Genomic DNA, 19,789 nt, shown 5'->3' with positions numbered 1-19,789 from the left:
TCTTTAGGGACACACTTCGTTTGAAAAGGTTGGATAACTACAACACTCATATCAAAACCTGAGCACTTGGGGACATTTATTCATGAGCCCTGTATGAGGAGTACTAGAGAGCACCTTTCCTCACTACAACTTCTACTTGGGTCTTTACCGCGAGCATAAACTGCTGTACAAAGATTCAGGGCACACATTTGTTCTCCAGAAATGCCTTCAGCCAGTGGGCACTGCTACCCACTAACAGGTCCTGTTGTCTGTGCACAACTGAACGTTTGACTAAGGAAGCACATACAGCTTTCCAGACAGGGCTGGACTCAGGACTAAGGTTTCTGTGACCTTCCAGATGCAGTGAACATTCTGGAAAGAAAGGCTTGCAGGCTGAGGTTACTCACCAGGGTTGGCTAGGCGGCTGCTGGTTGGGCCCAGGATCTGGTAAGGATCTAAAGAAACAGCGACAACAAAAGAGGTTTGCTTCAGTCATCGTCAGACAATTGGACAGCAGCGTAAATCCTCAATGGCTCTCCCTTTTGTCTCATAAATAAACTTGATTTTGATTTCATAGGAAAGCTTGACAAAGACCTTGGCCACAATTATGGCCTAATCAACATGGAACAGCAGCAGCATCATTTCTTCACGTTTGGTTTCTAAACTTTTAGATTATGCTGTCCTTACCCCAAACAAAATCACCCACACATTTGCAGAGCCGCTGGCTAATATTCAGTCACACAGTGAATAAAACTGGAGGATTGCTTGTTAAACGGGCTTCAAGGAGGCCCCGCGGTGAGTACTAGATGTTAGTCCCTTTCCAGTGCTGAAAACCTTACACATGGCTGAGGTTTCTGATGAACCATACAATCCACCAGGCAGCCTGGGTTCTCGTCCCAGCTATGTCATGAACTAAACAAGTTTCAGGCAATCTCTGAGTATCAGTTTTCTCAGCTAAAAAGAGTGGGTCGGGTACCGGGCCTCAGTTCCCTTCTACGAGAACACTCTGTGATTTTAAGCTTGGAAATAGCAACACTAATCAGAGTTTGTATTTTAGCTATGAAATGGTTGCTTGTAAAAACACTGTTTTTCCCCAATTATAATTGTAGTTATTAACAAATTAATACAGCTTCTTCTTAAAATCTTGAATTAACGTGTATATTTCTTAAAGCATTTTAGTCCATATTCTTTTTATTAACTTATTTATTTATTTATAAACTGACATAGTTTGGGCAGATGATATTGGATTTTCCCCCCCAGAACTTTTTAAAAATTTGCTCTACCTGACTTGGTTTTGGCTTGAATTTCACCCTTTATTCACTTTCTGTGTTGGGTGGAATGTTTGCCCATCCCAAAGAAAATGACTTGTTCAGCTCTTAATTCAGCTATATCACATGTAAAAGACAGATCTGTGAAGGGCCTTCGTGTGGGACCTTTCCCCAGAAGACAAAGTGGCCAGAGGGGAAGCTGAACAGAGGGTGCTGGCTCAGAAGAGAATTGGGCCAAGGTAGGGTTGTCAACTTCCTCTTTGCTGCAAGCGTGCAAGTATGAGCAAGGGCCGAGGTGGGGGCCGGGAGGCATGTCCTATTAGGTCATGCAGTAGAGGGTATTAGTGATTGCAGTCTGTATGTCATTTCAGTGTTAAGTGTCTCTAGGGTCATGGCTTCAAAGGTCTTCCCTCTTATCTGTAAAGAAGATCCATCACTAGGTGAGAGCATCTGCAAAGTATGGCTTAGTGCAGTGTAACAGGCTTGGAAAAGAAGTGGGGACTCTTTGGCTTCAGGCCCACTTGTCTTGTAATAATTCCTTTCACCCACTTGATTTTTTTCTACAAAATAAGGCATTGGGCCATTTCAGCTTGAAGTCCCTTTTCTGTCTGATATTTAACAAAGGTTTCCTGGGTCCAGTACTTGCTACTTAATTCACAGATACTCTCTTAGAAGAGACAATGTGTGAAGTAGAGTTGCCCTTGGTATACATAGGGAATAGATGCTAAGACCTACCAAGGCTATTAAAATCTGTGGCTGCTCAAATTCATTACGGACAATGAGGTATTTGCATATAATCTATGCATATCCATTCATGTCCTTTAAATTATCCCTAGATTGCCAATTGGATACAAGTGCTACGCAAATAGCTATATTGTATTGTTGAAGGGATAATGAGAGAAAGCAAGACTGTATCCATTCAGTACAGATGCACAAGTTTGTATCCATTCGGTACAGATGCAGATGCTTTCCTGAGTGCTATTGTCTGCGGTTGGTTAGTGCCTTGCTGTGGAACAATCCTTTTCTACACTATAAATATGTATTACTCTCATTGGTTAATAACAAGCTTACAGCTTATACCTGGGTAGGAAGTTAGGCAGGAAAAGTCAAACTGAGAATGATGGGAAGAAGGAAGGTGAAGTCAGAATAGCAGTCAGTCACCCAGGAAGCAAGACATGCTAAAGGACAGGTAAAGCCAGAAGTCACGTGGAAATGCATAAATTAATAGAAATGGGTTAATTTAAGTTGTAAGAGCTAGTTAGTAATCAACCTGCACTATTGGCCAAGTATTTATAAATAATATTAAGTCTTGGTATGGTAATTTGGAAACAGTTGTTGGAACTGGTAGCAAGTGGTTGGGATAGAAAAACTTTTGTCTACAGATTCCCAGATGGAACACACAGATGTGGAGGGCCAGATGTGCACCAACTCATTCCTCCACTGACTGTGGAATCCACAACCGTATAACATACAAAGGCGAGGCTAGACTTCTGAACCAGATACCTGGCTGGGGCCGCTGTTCAGTGTTCTTGCCCATGGTCTGTGCTCCTCCAAGGGGAGGACCTGTGGAGAAGAAAGCAAAGGTGGTAAGTGGACTGTTCTTCATGGGGCAGGAAAATGCCCTTGTCTCATATCCCCCAGAAGGAGGGCACATGAACTGCCATCCATCCACTCTCTCATTGACTCACGTATTCATGTTATTGTGAATGCTTCTCACATTGCTATGCTGGCATTGGCAGGAGATTTAGCAGCAAATATATAGTTTTTTCGAGACAGGGTTTCTCTGTAGCTTTGGAACCTGTCCTGGAACTAGCTCTTGTAGACCAGGCTGGGTCGAACTCACAGAGATCCACCTGCCTCTGCCTCCCGAGTGCTGGGATTAAAGGCCTGCACCAGCAAACCTATATTTTAACAGAAAATCCAACACTGAACAATGCCTGCTGATTCAGGGTTGTAAAATCCATTCAAAAAGCGGGACCTGGACTGGGGGAGTGGGTAAAAGTGCTTGCTGCAGAAGCATGAGGGCATGGGTCCAGATCCTGAGCATCCACGTACAAACAGCATGGTGTGGCTGCATGCACCTGTAGCGTGGGGCTCAGAAAGGGCGTGGCTGGCAGAGACAAGAAGATTGCTGAGGCTTGCTGCCAGTCAAGCTAGCCAAGAAATGGTGAGTTCCGGGTTTCACGAGAGACCTTGTCTCAATGGACAAGACAGAGTGACAGACCAATGTCTTCCTTTGGTCTCCATGTGTATGCATGGGTACGTGCCCACCCGTGTGCCCCCCAAAATGCACACATGCCTCCCCCACACAAATAGATCAGTTAAAACTAGGGTCTTTGCAGACATCTCTCCTGAGGAAGTGACATTTGAGCCCAAATCACCTGCTTCCTGTGATTCTGTGTTTTATAGGGTTCCTCCATGGTGTCTCATGCATGCCCTCTCCATTCCTCCCTGCCTTCCCCATCTTGAATGGGTGCTGCTTTTTGTGTGCTCTATGGCTCGGCGTGACTGGCACCCTCACCTCTCTTCCTGCTGACCCATCCTGCTGCTCAGCACTTTGGTGATTTCTCACCACCAAGGAAGTAGGTCACTATCCCGGCATCATTCACTATTCCTTGCTCACCTTTTATCCATCACACATCCTAAACTTTAGGGATCTGGGGTTCTCACTGCCAAACATGCCACTATGGTCTCCTCCGACCTCCACCCATCCAGGCTTACCTGTCTTCTCTTGCTCCCTAGACTGAAACCTGTCCTGTCCTTGTAGAGCTAACCCAAACGGCAGCAGGTGCACGGGCATTCCTTCCCACCACCCAGATGAAAATAGTTATGTCTGTGTGTGATTTCTCTCGCCTGCCTAAATATCTGGTCCATGCCTGGCTCATCTTCGTGTGTCCCCAGGGTCACATGCTGCATGCAGAATGGAAACGCATGCATACTCGTCACTGAGATAGATACTGGTTATTGCTTGTACAAGCACAGTCTCATTCTTAAACTAATTTCCTTTACCTCCTTTTTATTTCCCAGCAGTTTTACTTCTTGTGAACAATAATATAGACACATTGGCTGAGGACTGATTCATCCTCCTTCACTACCCCTGTAATGGGAGATACTGGGTGGGTTTCAACAAACCTTCATCTCATCCTCGTTGGATAAACTAACGTTTTTGACACATAGCATCTCCTCATGTTTTCGCCTTTGTGCCAGTCCCTCTAACTGGGGCTAGGAGCATTGGCATGACTAAGCCTTGTCAAGGGGAGAATCCAAGTCCTAGAGGTTCATTGTCTTGTCTGAAATAACAAAATCCAGACCAGTCACTCTTCCTTTACGAATCAACTTGTCCCAAGAAACCTTCAAACTTTCTAAGCTCTAAACCCAAGAGCAGCAAAACAAACCTCAGAAGTCTGAACAGCCCCTGCAGAGTCAGACTGATAGCTAATTGGACAGCAGGGAGACAAATGCTTGTTCCTAGTGTGTGTCTCACAGCCCTATTCCCGCCCCTCAACTTCCGGCTCCCAGGAAGTATTTCTCTCCCATAGAATGGTTCACTGTTTACTTACTTTTGTTGATGCCAGAGTTCATAGTATTGCTCCATCCTCCTCTCCTGACTGAGTCATAAGAAGGGTCTGTTGAGAAATAACAAATAGGGGTGCATTAGCTTTGACTGATGCAGGAAGGCTATATGAAGATGCTCTCTCGGTGATCAGAAGAGGCTAAAATTATTTCGGCAATCGCTTGCTAAGAACCACCAAATCCCTGAAGGATGCTCTTCCCTGAAAACTGGGGGTTGGCTGAGAGAAAACACATTAGCTCTAATTTTGAGACTCATCTTATCCGAGAGCTGAAGCAGTAGGAAGGATCCCGAACTTGAAGTTGGAGGATTGGCTCAAATTCTGTCCCTGTCACTATTCTTTGTGAGATGTGGGATGGATCACAGACTTCCCTGATCCTTCTTTTTATGAAAAAAATTTTATATGAATTATCTGCCTGATGGGCTTATGCTCATAAGCAGGTGAGAATATCTGCCAGCTACCTTGTAAGATTTCCTAAAAATATAAATTACCATGAAATAAGGGGGAAAACCTGTTCAAAGATGACTAGTAAGGATCTTGGGCAGCTCTGAAGAGCGGAGGAGTGGTGTCCATATGAAAGGCTCCCTGGCCATGATGCTCCTGGAAGGCCAGCTCCAGCATCACCTCATGACACCAGTGCTATAGAATGACCCAGAGGTGTGCCCGCACTCTAGGCTGCCCACAGCCTCTCAGACATTTCAGGAAAGGGTCCTGGTGTGACAGCCACACAGAAAGAGGAAAGGTCAGAGGGATAGCTAGAACTAGGGCTGAGTAGGGAATGAGAAGACGAGATGTCCCAGCTAGGAGAGGCTAGAACCAGGGCTGGGCAGGGAATGAGCAGACAGAGATGTCCCAGCTAGGAGAGGCTAGTATCAGGGCTGGGCAGGGAATGAGCAGACAGAGATGTCCCAGCTAGGAGAGGCTGGTACCAGGGCTGGGTAGGGAATGAACAGACAGAGATGTCCCAGCTAGGAGAGGCTAGTACCAGGGCTGGGCAGGGAATGAGCAGACAGAGATGTCCCAGCTAGGAGAGGCTAGTATTAGGGCTGGGCAGGGAATAAGCAGACAGAGATGTCCCAGCTAGGAGAGGCTGGTACTATACGGACCCTCAACTTTGTTATACTCAACTTTCCTGGTTCCACAACCATGTCCAGAAATTGCTTAAGTAACTGCCTAGAAACAGTCCCCATTTCCTTTCTCATTGTGTTAGTACCCCTGTGACATGGCACAGGCCTAGTAGGAAGGTAAAGGATACCGAATAATGACTCTGAAAGTCTTTCCCTGAACAACAAAGAAACCATAAAATCCATCGAAATCAATGGAACACAAACTTCCTCAAACAACTGTCTGACAGGGCACAGCACAAACCATCCCCTTTGGCCTGTCCTGAGCCTCTCAGGCAAATTAGAATAAGGGCTGGGAGGACTGATGGATGGATGGGTGAATGATGGATGGGTGGATGGATGGATGGATGGGTAGATACATCTGATTGCCTGGCTTCACTACTACTGGCTAAGAGGAACCAAAAGACAGGAAGTGTCCTTGTGGAAAAATCCATGTGCACATGCACATTCCTCATGGCTCTGGAAAAGTCAGTTCAGTTTTTAAAATTATAGTCTTTAGCAATTGGCACAGAAAGCAAAACAGAACACGAGGGGGGTGCGGCTGGAGAGGGCTGCGGGGACCAGGACGAGGAGACACAACTCAACTCCTTCAAGTTGTAGGTTTTATTCTTGACCTACTTTTTTCTTTATTTTCTGAAAACAAATTCTTCTTGCTTCCAAACAAGCACACGGTAAGCCAACAAGCAGTGGTTCTGAGCTTGGAATGAGGCTGATGACTTTATGAACTCTCTGAGGGGGGTCTGTGGAGTCCCAAGGACTGTCTGTAGCTTTAAGATGAGCCACAGGTAACCGGAGAGTCAACTAAGTGTTTCTTTGGTCAGGAACAGGTTGCTGGCTTCACCTCCTGTCACTGATTTGGGACCAACTTTGTGTACTGTGTCATGTACATGAAGTGCTAGGGAAAGCCAGCCATATAGAATAAGATCCTTCCATGTAGACATGACACATTCCCTAAAATAGTCAGGGATTGTCATCATGTGCCAAAGATGGAAAAGGTAGGTAGCATCGGGAGCCCTTGGGACTTGAAGGAGACCTGTCTGGAAGTGGGGAGTGAGCCACACAGCCAGAGACAGAGGTGGGTGGTGTGAGGCTGTGGGTGTGGATGGCACATTGGGATGTGGCGGGAGAGAAGAAAAGGACCAGGAAGAGAGGGTTGTGTGATCGTTCAGGACCTTGTAGGAGCTAAGCCAGCAGCATCTCTGTGGCCTTCATGATTCAAACAATAGGATCCAGGGAGGTTCCCAGTGTATAGAGACATTGAGAAAATAGACTGTAAAGATTGTGTGGAATGCACAGAGGACCTAAGAGGTGGAAGCCGGGCTAGAGGGACAGAAGAGAAAGGGAAATTGAAAGTGATGAATGTGAGTGTCTTTTATAGGGTTACTGTTGGTGCAATGAAACGCTATGACCAAACAAGTTGGGGAGAAAGGGGTTTATTTCGGCTTACACTTCCAGGTCATAGTCCATCACCGAGGGACTTTAAGACAGACCCTCAAGCAGGGCAGGAACCTGGAGGCAGGAACTGATGCAGAGGCCGTGAAGGAGTGCTGCTTACTGGCTTGCTGAACATGACTTGCCCAGCCTGCTTTCTTAAAGAACGCAGGACCGCGAGTCCAGAGGTGTCACCACTCAGAGTGTGCAGGATCCTCCCCATTGATCACTAACTGAGAAAATCCCTTACAACTGGATCGTAAGCAGGCATTTTCTCAACCAAGGTTTCCTCCTTTCAGATGACTCTAGCTTAGGCCAAGTTGACATAAAACTATCCAGGACAGAAGTAAAAAGGAGAGGCCCCCCCCCCCACTAAGTTACAGGAGCTGGTGTATGACATCTGAAGTCTGAAGCGCCGCGAAAATCTGTCTTAACGTTTCCAACCTGCGCTTGTCTCAGAAAGCTGTTCCGTAGCTGTTCAGAATAATTGCTTTTTCAGTCCATTCAGGGCGGTGGCTGCAGTTACCATCAACTTCTTGTCACCTTTCCTTGTACTATTTTATTCTAGTTCTCAGGACAGAGCAAGTGGACAAAAGTTCCAGAACATAGGAATGAATTTTCTGGGTTGTCACCACATTCTTCGGTAACTAAACATTTTGAAGTTGAAGCTCGAGGAAGGGCTTGGCAGTCCGTCTTTTCTAAGATTCGGCAGACCACGGGGGTGGGGGACGTGAGCTCCCACGAGCATGTCTTGTGTCAAAGCCTAGCAATTCAACCAATTACTCAGCCCTGCCCTAGGTGAAAACAGAGGAGTTCTGACGCAAGGCTACTCCACCATCAGCCTGTGCAGTGCTCTCCCTCTGAAGTTCACAGAGCACCAAGCAGCTGAGGCATCTGCGGGCATCTTCAGCCAATATGTGGCCCCGTCAAGGGAATCAGACGTGAAAAACATGGACTTGCCTCCTGTCTGCCTTCTTATTCCTCTCTACAGACGTGGAAATCCTTTCCCTGGCCCCCAAGTCTGCGAAGCACAGCCAGTGCCCACTCACTACACAGTCCAGTAAATGCCCCATGAAGGGGCTAGGGTACAGGAGGCATCTCCCTCATGTAGGACTGAATTAAAACTGGTGCTTTGAGAGTGAAGTATCAAGATGGGAAAAGCCAGCCAAGAGCATCTGTCTATCTGCCTTGGATGTTTGCAGAACAGAGAGTCTTGGAGAAGAAGTGAGATGTTCAAGTCAACACAGCACAGGAACCAGCATGACTCAGAACTTTGAAAAAAAGGTATCATCAGGTCCAAGACCCGCACCACTGTCACACATCTGAAAACACTTGGAGCAGAAAGGGGCTGACCTGTTTGTCAAGGACACCCCCACCCATTTCTCTCTATCCTTTTTACCCTCCCCCCTTTCCCATTTCCTCCCTATTACCTCATCATTCATCAATTCGTGTTTGTTGTTGGTATCAGGGCCTCAAGGGGCTGGGGGGGCTTTCATGGTTCGGAGTGTGCGGCGACAGTGAGACCGTGGCCTTGCAATGGTGTTGTGGACGGAACGAATGACTAGATAGACAATGTCTTCTCCTTGTTAAATACGCACAACCCCTGTTGTTGTCCACTAGCGGAAAAGAATCCAAGACTTACCCCCCTGAATGAGGTCTCCAGATAATTTAGGCCTGTGGTGTGGGGATTATAGACTATGTCAACACTGTCTGGGCAGTGGTCCACCGATTCTGAAGTGGAAGCTGAAAGTGTGCCCTCCAGGGACAATCAGGAGCTGGGTATCGCTCGTTTATGCGCCTGGATCAGCAGGGGACAGCCCATAGGATGGTGGTCCTTTAAGGTCATATTGTCTTGTGAAGCCATCACAATCGAAGTACATTCTGATATATATATATATATATATATACCTGAAATGGCATTTATCAGAACTGCTCCCGTTGTTAAACAGGGCAATGGTATCACTAAAACGAGCGATTGTTTTCTCCTACTAAATGTCCTCCAAGTGGAAATGTCGCAATGTAGTCAGCCCTAGTGCCAGACACACAGACAGGCATCTCTGCAACTAACACGGAAAGGCTGGAGCAGGGCGCAAGACTGCTGCACAGCTTCCTACAAACACCCTGGCCCCAGAGCCTGGTGCTGCCTGGGAATGGCCAGGGCCAGTGAGTGCAGACTCCTCTTACAAGCAGCGGAAGGCACACAAACAGATGCCACACATGTGGCACATGGAGTCTGTGTCTTGACAGCTGGCTTTGGAGAAGAAAAATTTGAGGTGGCCAAAGACTCGGTGTCAAAAATGTGACAGTTCAGGCCAACCCCCGAGTGACACTCTTGGGCCTTCTCTGTGGTGGCAGATGGCTTTATCAGCAGAAAATGATGCCCTAATTCTGACAAACTCCCTTTCTGCTCCAGGGAAGGCTGACACCCCCTGGATTTAAGGGGCACTGAGATGACAAACCCTATTGTGTTCTCTTGGCTGGGCAGCCACCAGTGGGCTTTGCCTAAGGTTTCTGGTTTCAGGCAGTCCCGAGGCCAGGTTTCGCCAAAGCAAAGAGACCTGGGCCTCATGCCGGGGATTCTGGACTTTGCCAGTCATTGTGGATAATTCAGCTTCCCATCTATGGCGCCCTGAACAGTTTCTCCATTATGCAATGCTCAGTGTGGCTGAATGCGACATTAAATGGCCTCTTAGATTCCAAGACATCCTCCCAGGGTAGAGTAATATGAGCTCCGAGCCCTGTTGGAGGGGGAAGGCTTTTGCTGGCTTTGACCATGGCATAGACATAGCGGTGTTAAATCAGCCCTGGAAATATGGCATTCATCTCTGGAAAGACCTTGTTTTCTGCTCTGATGCCTGCAGTCAACTGTCTGAGGCCCAGGTGCTTCAGACTCTACACAGCTCTTTACTCGGTCATGACATCATTCCCAGCCACCAGCAGCACACACAGAAGCCTCTCTTTTGGTCCTTTACTCCACTGGGCCCTGCTCTCTATGACTTGGTGGAAAAGGATGCACTTTCCTTGAAACTTCTCATTGAATTTCTGGTTTTTGTTGGGCAGGGCTGGCAGTCTCCATGCTGTTTATGCTTGGAAAACCTGGATCTGCTTGCCAATTTCTCGGGGTAATCAGAGAGTCCAATAGGTAAGGCGTGGTCTTTGTTTGGGGGCATGTGCCTATGTGACCTTCTCAGCTGGTTCTCTGTCTGAGGTCTTGTGCTTCTAGTAGTTTCTATGTCTATAGAGGTAGCTCTTCTGACCACCAACCTGACTGGGATTCTCTGCAATGGACTCTTCTTTGGGCTGAACCCCTCCTGCAAAAGCCAGCTTTGCTTGCTGAATCCCTGGTTTACAACTCAGGACCAGCATCTCAACTTCAACCACCTCTATGATGCCTCTGTTCACAGGAGTCCTGACCTGCTCTTGTCTGACCTACTGGCCTGAGTCCTACTTTAAGTCCACTGCAAAGGTCACTAACCCAGAATATGTACAGTCTAAGCAGAGTTCAGGGCTCTGTCCTGGGGATGCCCTTTCTTACTAGAGTCTCATGGTGATTTCTGGGGTCAGCTGAAGTCTAATCTCAGCTATGTCCCTATTCATTTGAGTTCTTTGGTCATGGTAGTCTGTCTTTTTGAACTTCAATTTCTGCTTCTCCAAAAATCAGAATGATAAGCCTGGTGGTGGTAGTGCACTCTTTTATTCATAGTACTCAGGAGGTAGAGGCAAAGAAATCTCTGGTCCACAGAACGAGTTCCAGCATAGCCAGGTCTTTACAGAGAAACCCTGTCTGGTGGTGGTGGTGGGGGAAGCAAGACAACAAATGCCTTACAAACTCGCTGTGAGGATCGACTGTGTTTTCCATAAAAGGGAATTTTAAAATGTACATGACAGACACATCGTTTTTTCCATCTTGCCTTTATCACCACAGTCAAAGGCGGTCACAAAGCTCATTCAGGAAGGCCTTGAGAAGGAAGAGAAGCCCAAGAGTCCCAAAGGGCCTGGTGCCCTTGGACAGTGATTCAAGATGTGATTTTCTTCCAGAGGAAGAGATGGATCCGCCAGAACCCTGGTTTGAGAAACATGATCTCGGAACACAGAGATGGGCAGAAGCTAGGCATGATCAGCTTTTGCTTCTTCCATGACTGTGGGCTGTCTAGGTTCCGGTTTAATTCGTCCTGAGACTCAAGGTGAGTCCCCTCCTCATTTAATCAATTCTCTAAGGCTCACCCAGCCTTCCCTTCTGTGGCATTTTTGTTCCATGGAGCTACAGGAGATCTTTGGCATCCCCCAAGACTGCAGAAAGAGGGAGGTAAAAAGGGCAGCCTTTGCTCTAGCTTGGAACTCATAGACGCAAGAGAAAACATCCTGGCTCACATATCCTTTTCTCAAAGATCTTGTCCTGGAATTCAAACAGTCCCTCAGCCTCAGGTCCAGCCCCGCTTCATAGAGCACAATGGAGGTAGTGTTTAAAATATTCTATGTGCAGAGGGAAAAGAAGACACGTGAGGAAAATGCTGGAAAGAAATGTTGGCTTTGAAATACAACAAGTTTGACAAAGTAAGGGGCACCGGTTCTGGGCACAGCCTCACCACCATCCCACAAGGCAGTCTGCAGAGCCTGGGTCCTTCTTTTTCTCTGCCCTGTGGGCTTTCTGTCTAAATGGCGCAGATGTCGGAATGGACTGTTTATTTTGATAAGGCCTCAAAGTGGAGCTTGGGGACGCATGTGGAATAGGAATTCAGACTGACTAGATGAATTGGGTGTTTGCCAAAATTCCCGTCCACACTGGGTCGTGTAGACACAACTAAATTGCATACTTCTTTGGTCAGATGGACCTCAGGATTAAGAGGATTCCAGATAGGAAAAAGGAAAACATAACAGCTCACTTAGGTAGTGAAATGTTGTTTATGTTTGGCCCCCTGGTTCTGCAGAGAGGCCACTCTGCCCATAAGATGCCCTATCATTTGACTTTTGCATGCCTTTCTTCCAAGTCCTCCAAGTCAAGACTCACTGGTCACTTGTTATGTGTTTACCGCTCCTTGTGTGCTCAACCGTCCAGTATCATTCTTAAGCATGATACCTTGCTGGCTAGTCCGGTGTCTTTCTCAAGTAAGACACCTCACTAGCTAGGTGATCTCTACAGCAGAGGGACTGGATTTTTGTCACCGTTGTCCCCTCCTGTTCCACCCCTGTACTAGCTCACTGGATTTAATGCACACATCCCACTGCACATTCATTCACTTATCAAAGTTTTATTGATTGTCTGCTCTGTTGCCAGATGCATTTATGTGTCTAGAATACAACATCGACAAGGCAAACACCCTTGCTCTGTGTAGCTTAATTAAAAACAAATAGTAAACACTGCAGTAGATTAGAAGAAGGTGCTGGATGTGATGCAGCAAAGCAGGCCAGGGGAGGAGGGCAGTGCTGGGTACAATGGCCTCACTGAAAACATATAATTTGAGCAAAGATTTGGACTGTCTAACGTGAGCTTTCTGTAGCACCATAGCTCCCTCTGACCAGCACTTAGACTGTCTTCTGTGGAGAGCAAAGACTTCCAGGACACTCAGTTCCTTTTTGTTAGTTCACATCTAGTGGGAGTTGCTTGATGTTGGAGGGCAGTAACATTAAAAACCCTACAGGGTCTTTTCACTGTTTGGATGAGGGACAGAAAAGGGTGAGTAGAAGTTAAACAGTCAGCTGCTTTCTGCTTATTCAGCTTTGGGCCCATTCCCTAATCTGTGACTTACTATGGCTAGTCAACATTTCCCGAGACTGGCCTTTTGACAGACAGCTAAAGAGCTAACTTGGTTTCCAGGGAAGGACAGATCTTTGGAGACGTCATGGGGAAAGAAGACAGGTCAATTCAAGCTAAAGGAAACGACATTGCTTTGCTCTGACCTGGTAGGTGAGCAGGCCATGCCAAACATGGAATCTTACCTCTGCGTATCTGAGAAAATGATCCCAGTTTTGGTAGTAGACTGTGGTCCTACTCTATCACAGAATGGGAGGCCCTGTTTCAGACTTTAAGGGACCCCAGACATGATCTAAGCCAGACATGCAAATGAGCATAGGACCCAAGGTCCAAAGCTGGGAGACAGCATATGTAGCCACGTAAGAATTTTAATAGAAATTGAAAATATGACTCAGAGTATCAAAAACCAACTTTCTTTCAAGTGATCTAGGCTATTGGGCAGTCCTGCTGAATGCCCGTGCAAGCAAGCTAACACTTTTGAGGCTCGCAGATTTTTCAAAATTATACCAAGAACAGCTTTTTTGTCTCTTTGGAAGAATGATAGCTGAATCTTACCAAGCACTGGACTGTTGGGATTTTGGGATGTCATTTAATGCTTTAAAGATATTCTGGGGGAAACAATCACATTTCCCCCAGACAGTAGAACTACTTACTACCAAGGGGAAGAACTCAGGATTTGGAGGCTCCACCTCTGTCTTCCACTTTCCATCTCATCAGCTCTGTGCTGTGTGAACCCAGGCGAGTAACTTCACCTCTCTGACTTCAGTTCATGAAAGGGATATTCTTGTGGGAAACCATTGTTTATTTGTAGATTTCAGACTTCGTAAGAGCTAACAGTATATTTAATCCGCACAATGATCATTGGAGAATGGATGAGTTCACATGTACAGAAAGGTTTCACATCCTCCAAGGTGTGCTTTGGAATTCTAGTTAATCTTTTCTGCGACTGTGTGTGCGTGCGTGCGTGCATGTGTGTGTGTGTGTGTGTGTGTGTTAGTGTACCCACCTTGGTATGGGCATGTGAAGGGTGGGCGTGAGTATCTGCCTCTATTAGTAGCATTTAGTAGCATTAGTGTTATTATTTGGGGACATGGTCATTCCCTGAACCTGAAGTTCACTGTCTGGTCAGTGACTAGTGAGCCCCCAGGTTCCAGCTGTCTCTATTCCCAGGCTGGAATTGCAGATGCATGCCACCTTGCCTGTTTTTGTTTGTTTGTTAAATGTGAGTACTTGGGGCCTGACCTTAAGTCTTCATGTCTGCGCAGTACTTTTCCCAGTGAGCCATTTCCCCAAATCCCTCTTTCCCAGGTTTATTCATAGGGGCTAAGGAATTAATTTTTAGTGTGTTAACTAAGCTAATTTCTTCTGGTTTCTTCTTTTTGTGGAGTAAGACTGAGTAAATATTTAACTCAATTGAAAAAGACTAGATTTTTCTTTCCCAGCGAATCCATCAGTTGTCAATGTTATTTACTGAAAATCTACAGGCTGGGAGGAAAGAATACTGGACAAAGCTCACAATTAGGGATGACAAGGTAATCTGTAATTAAGTCCAGAAATAGCGTGAGGATGTGGGGCTCAGGGAAGAGACTCCATGTGTAGAAGTAAGGCAAACACACTCTATGCCAGGTACGGTTGATTTGGGCTTTGAAGGTTTGTTGGATTTTGACATGTAAGTAATTATCCTACTAAATATTATTATTCTCTCTTTAGCTTATGCCTGACAGGAATTCAAACAGCACTAAAGGGACAGGAGAGGCTCTCAATCTTCCTTCGTGGGACCTACTGATCCCTGAGAGAGAGGACAAGTCCCTCACACTCCTTTTCCAGCCCCAGAGTCTCTTCGTCAAAGATTTTATCCTCTTTTCCTTCAAGAGAAATGAGCTTTTTGTGATCTTCCATTGAGTCTTCTCTGAAGAGAGGAAATTTTTGCATCTATAAATGTGCTCAGAAAAGATCTTTATGTGAAAATAACAAAGGATGCTACTTAGAGCACGGTTTGTTAACTAGAAGATGCACTCTTTTTATCTGTCTCAAGAGGGACTTCCCTGTGCTTCTGTCTCTTTGTCCTCTCCATATGGAGAAAAAGACAGAGCCATATATATATATATATATATATATATATATATATATATATATATATATATATATATACACAGATAGAGAAAGAGATAGATAGATAGATAGATAGGTGATAGACAGATATTAGATAGAAAGAAGCATGGAGAAAATTAAGGGTTTTGTAATTATAGTTTTTTCTTTGTATCTGAGCGTGACTTGTGTTTTTATCACACACCAAAACCCCCAGATGCTCATTCTTTACTTTGGTTGTTAGCCTACCCTTTAATGACTGAGCCATCTCTCCAACCTGAAAATTCTTTATAAAATGATGCAATACTATGGTAGAACCCACACTCATCCTCCTATAGATTACCAGTCATTTCATTACACTGCCTCACAACTTGGGTATCACTTCGATGCACACACATCACCGTATAAATAAGGCACAAAACCCCACTGTACCACTGCAAAAGTCTCTAAAAATCACCTATAATATCTGACACTTTGTAAATCATTGTAATCCTATGCTTTTTAGAAAATGACAAGAAACTTGATTGTTCAATGGGATGCACGCCTATCCATCAATGGTTGGTTGAAGCCGCCGATGTGGGAGCCCTGGATATGAAAGGTTAGCTGCACTTTACTGAGGCCACTGCCCCTAAACAAGCCTGGGATATCTAAACCAGTATATTGGGAAAGACAAGCACCTCTGGGCTACTCTGTGTTGAGGTAGCCACCAGCTACCACTTGTAGACAATCTTCCTTTTCTTGCCAGTTAACTTGAGTCCCTTCTTCAGTCAACTGAACTGCTTTTAGTTTTCATCACAAACCAGACCACATGGTGAAGGTGTTAATTATCTAAGATCAATTTTGTTCTGACTTTTAACTTCATTGTGCGGAGTGAGACAGATCTCTAAATCAAAGAGAAACTTGATAGAGATGGCAGGACAAATATAGCAACAGCCAGGCTAGAGATGAATTAACAAGTGTGAATTGCCACTGAGAAATTTGTGTCAGGGTTGGAACTTCAGCCACAGAGCACCCACAGTCAGGAGGCCCCAGCCTGCCAGTGTGGGAGGAACAGGAGGAAACTGAGTCAGGTTGGAAAGCTACCCAGGATGTCATTACCCACAGATACTTGCCCTTAGCCTTGTACCTTTGCCCCCTGTCTCAAGTGCTTACAGAAATCATGTTTTTTTCTTTAATAAAAAATGCACCAAGTTACATGCATTTTCTTAGCATTGCCAGAAACATGGGTACCTGCAGCCTCCTTTATTTCTCCAGGAAGCATCTAAGAGCAGCTCTGATAGGTATATAGCAAAGACAGATGCAAGGAAGGCAGGTAGATCTAAATGAGAACTCCTGAGGTGCTTGAAATGACCTGAGGGGGTGGTGTCTCCTGGCCCAGGGACAAGAGGAAAACCCTGTAGTGTAAACCAATAGGCTAAGGTCATCATTAAATGTAGGAATAAAGTGTAGGCTCTTAAGGAGAAGGTGGATTGGGGATAGCACTGCAGAAACAATGGAAGCCTTCAATTCTAAGGACCCGCCACCCAGCTGCAACTCATTTCCTCTGTTCCCTAATACAGGCAAGCTCAAATGTAGAGAGGAGTCTAGGTGAGGTAGCATCATCCTGGCATTTCTTGTTAATGGACAGAGGAGTGTCAAGGCAGCATCCTGGCAGGTCTTGTTGATGGACAGAGCAGTCTAGGTGAGGTAGCATCCTGGCAGGTCTTGTTGATGTGCATCTCATCCAAGGAGAACCATAAAACCTGATTTCCTGGACCACTGTCCACATTTCACTCCCATTTTTCAGATTAAATTGATTGCAATGCTTGGTAATAATGTTACTCAGCATAATGCATCTTTTATGAAAGCTCATTATTTTTCATTTCTCTTGAGTGAAATATTGGGCTCACAAAGCTATATGTACCATTATGTAAATTATAAAGTGTGGGCTCTGAAGGTGAGGGCAGCATTGCAGAAACAACGGGAGCTACTAGTTCAAGGACCCAGCACTCCGCTATGGAAAGCTTTGTGAAACAAACTAACACGCCTCTTGGAACACAGAGAAAACTGAGAATTTTTGGACCATTGTAAGAATTAATATAGCCACGTAGATTTAAAAAGTACGCAACCCCACCTTCCTGAGGAATGGGTCTTTCGGCATTGTGTGATGGCTGATCATGTCAGGTTGACAAGATCAAGCAGATATCACAGGCCAGGCTGTGAGGAACTACCTTGATTAAGTTTATTGTGATGGAAGTGGGTGGCGCCATTCCCTAGGCTTGGATCCTGGACTGGATTAAAGAGAGAAGGGAGCTGAGCAGAGCAACCATTGCTCTCTGCTTCCTGACTGGGTGCATTGTGACCAATTGCCTTAAGCTCCTACCTCCAGGACCTCCCCACCACGATTAATACTAAACTGTGAACCTGAAGAAACCCTTTCTTCCACAAGCTGCTTTTGTCAAGGCTTTGATCACAGCACCAATAATAATGGAGACATAGCGGAATGGAAACACTAAAGGAAAATTCAGAGCCTTTTCTCTGCCCTGGCTGGTGGGGGGTGGGGTGCTGCGGGAGGACCTTCCGCTCCTTCAGCCAATAGCTGCTAAAATACCAACCCACTGGGGGGTGGTCTATTTATCTTTAAAAAAGAGCGGCAAGCGTAGGTAGGCCTGCTCTCTTGGTTCCTGTGCTTGGTTCCAGCTCCTGCTCTAGGGACTAGACTCCTTTTCTGACAGTTGGTGTTTCGTGAGTTTTACCCCCCCCCCCAAAATACCCCTTTAAATCCTAACTGGTGTGGGATTGTTTTGCGCATTAGGGGGAATGGTGAGGACAGATCTGCTTCGCGTCAAACCAGCGTGTTGATTTGGGCTCCCCATATATAAAACATGAACAATGATAATACTAAGTTAATAAGGTTTTATGATATAGATAGCAAAATTGCTGCAAATAAGGTATTTAATAAATATATGTTATAAATGTTACAAAGGGGGAGTATAAAAATATAGAAACAGGAATGTTGAGGAGAGAAGAAAAGCATTTTTCCTGGGGAGTCATTCTTTCCTTGGCTCCCTTCTGCATGGGCACAGACTGAGAAGCGTGTGTGGAGGGGGAGTGGCTGATAAAATACAACGCAGCATCTGGGCCCAAAAGACGAAAAGATCATTAGTTCCTTAGCATGGACATCTGCATGTTGAGACTTCCTCCCTTGTTACTTTGGGATGGGACCAATCACAGCTTCAGAGGGGATCACAGGAAGTGGAAGTCAAAGCTAGGGGAGAGGGGAGCAGAGGAGAGCAGAGAAGAGGGGAGGCCACACCCAGCAGTTCCCACAGGCAATGCAGCCAAACCACCAGTCTCCCAACTAGAAATGGGATCTTTGGGGAGTGAGTGAAGGCCCACTTTTCACCTGCCTATCCAGTGGTTCCTATCTCCAGCATGCTTTGGTCATATAGCAGGAGAATCCTTCCTCTGGAATCTGTGGAGTGCTAAATTAGAAAAACAGTGGTAGAAACAAAACTCCCCGGAAAGGGGGCAGAGGAGACTAGAACCAGGTGAAGCCATGAGGCCTGGGCCTCTGAAGGTACAAGTAGGTACCTGGGTATGGGTGGTGTAAGTTGGGGAGTCAGTCCAACCTTTGAGAGTAGGTAGAATTCCATTCAGAAATGAGGAAGGAAATGTATCCTATGTGGCAATGCTTTCCCACCTAAGGCCCCACAGTTGTCCGCAGGTGCGGGGGCTTAAACCTATGTGGGTCCTACAGTGATGAATCTGGGTTTCAGATATGAACATCTTAGAAGAGTAGGTGGTTGCTGCACAGCTTCTCACAGGACAGTGTCAAAATTCCCAAGGACCCAGTGTAGCCTTCTTCCAGGAACGGCAGACCTCCTCTGAACTCTAAGCTGTCACCTCTCACATGTTAGTCTGCAGTGTGAGGCAGATGTAACTGTGTGGGTGAGTCCCTTCCTTGGTGAGAGGATTAGTGAGATACTCAAACTTATGCTGAGGGCTGTGGTAGTGGGCGATGTGTGTGTGTGTGTGTGTGTTTGTTACAAAAAAACCCACACAAGAGTAATGTGTACATACCCAACGCCAAGACAGAAGTCCCCCAGCCCAAATCTACCTATTTCTCATGGGGGAAAGCGGTTTTAATACTTCAAATCTTTTGCTCATTAGCCTGGAACAAATTTACACTTGTCTTAGCAAACATGCAAACTGTTTCCAGTAATTTTGAGAGCCTGTGTGCTTGTCACCGTGTGGCCACACGTGTGCAATAACAGAGCACACAGCACACCCGTGGAAGGGAATAACAGTTCTTTTACTTAGAGAAAGGAAGAATAATGGTTACTTAGAAAGTGTCCCAGACAAGCTGTCAAATTGAATTCAGAGAGTTGGAGTCTGACTCCAGGGCCGGGCTGGCTGGCTGGACTCCCCTGAGATTGGAGTTTCCTGCCTGCCAGGGCTTAGAGACAAGGATTCTTTGTTTTCAGTCTCTCTCTCTCTCTCTCTCTCTCTCTCTCTCTCTCCCTCCCTCCTGTCTCTCAAAATAAATAAATAAATAAAAACAAAAATAAGAAAGCCAACACATCTCTGAAAGAG

General features: G+C 45.8%; 1 protein-coding gene across 1 annotated transcript in view; it reads right to left on the bottom strand.

Moving 5' to 3' along the window:
• Fli1 (Fli-1 proto-oncogene, ETS transcription factor) overlaps positions 1-19,789 on the bottom strand; it is a 117,714-nt gene that overhangs the window by 3,125 nt on the left and 94,800 nt on the right. The window contains exons 6-8 of the mRNA XM_075966421.1: positions 4,808-4,873; positions 2,751-2,810; positions 387-434 (exon numbers count right to left, since the gene is read on the bottom strand). Coding sequence (XP_075822536.1) covers positions 387-434; positions 2,751-2,810; positions 4,808-4,873 — 174 coding nt within the window. The remainder of the gene's footprint in view (positions 1-386; positions 435-2,750; positions 2,811-4,807; positions 4,874-19,789) is intronic.

Source organism: Microtus pennsylvanicus, chromosome 3, assembly GCF_037038515.1.
Source record: "Microtus pennsylvanicus isolate mMicPen1 chromosome 3, mMicPen1.hap1, whole genome shotgun sequence".
Taxonomy (NCBI): Eukaryota; Metazoa; Chordata; class Mammalia; order Rodentia; family Cricetidae; genus Microtus; species Microtus pennsylvanicus.
Note: the sequence above shows the minus strand (reverse complement) of the source record. Positions and strands in the feature narration are given on the sequence as shown.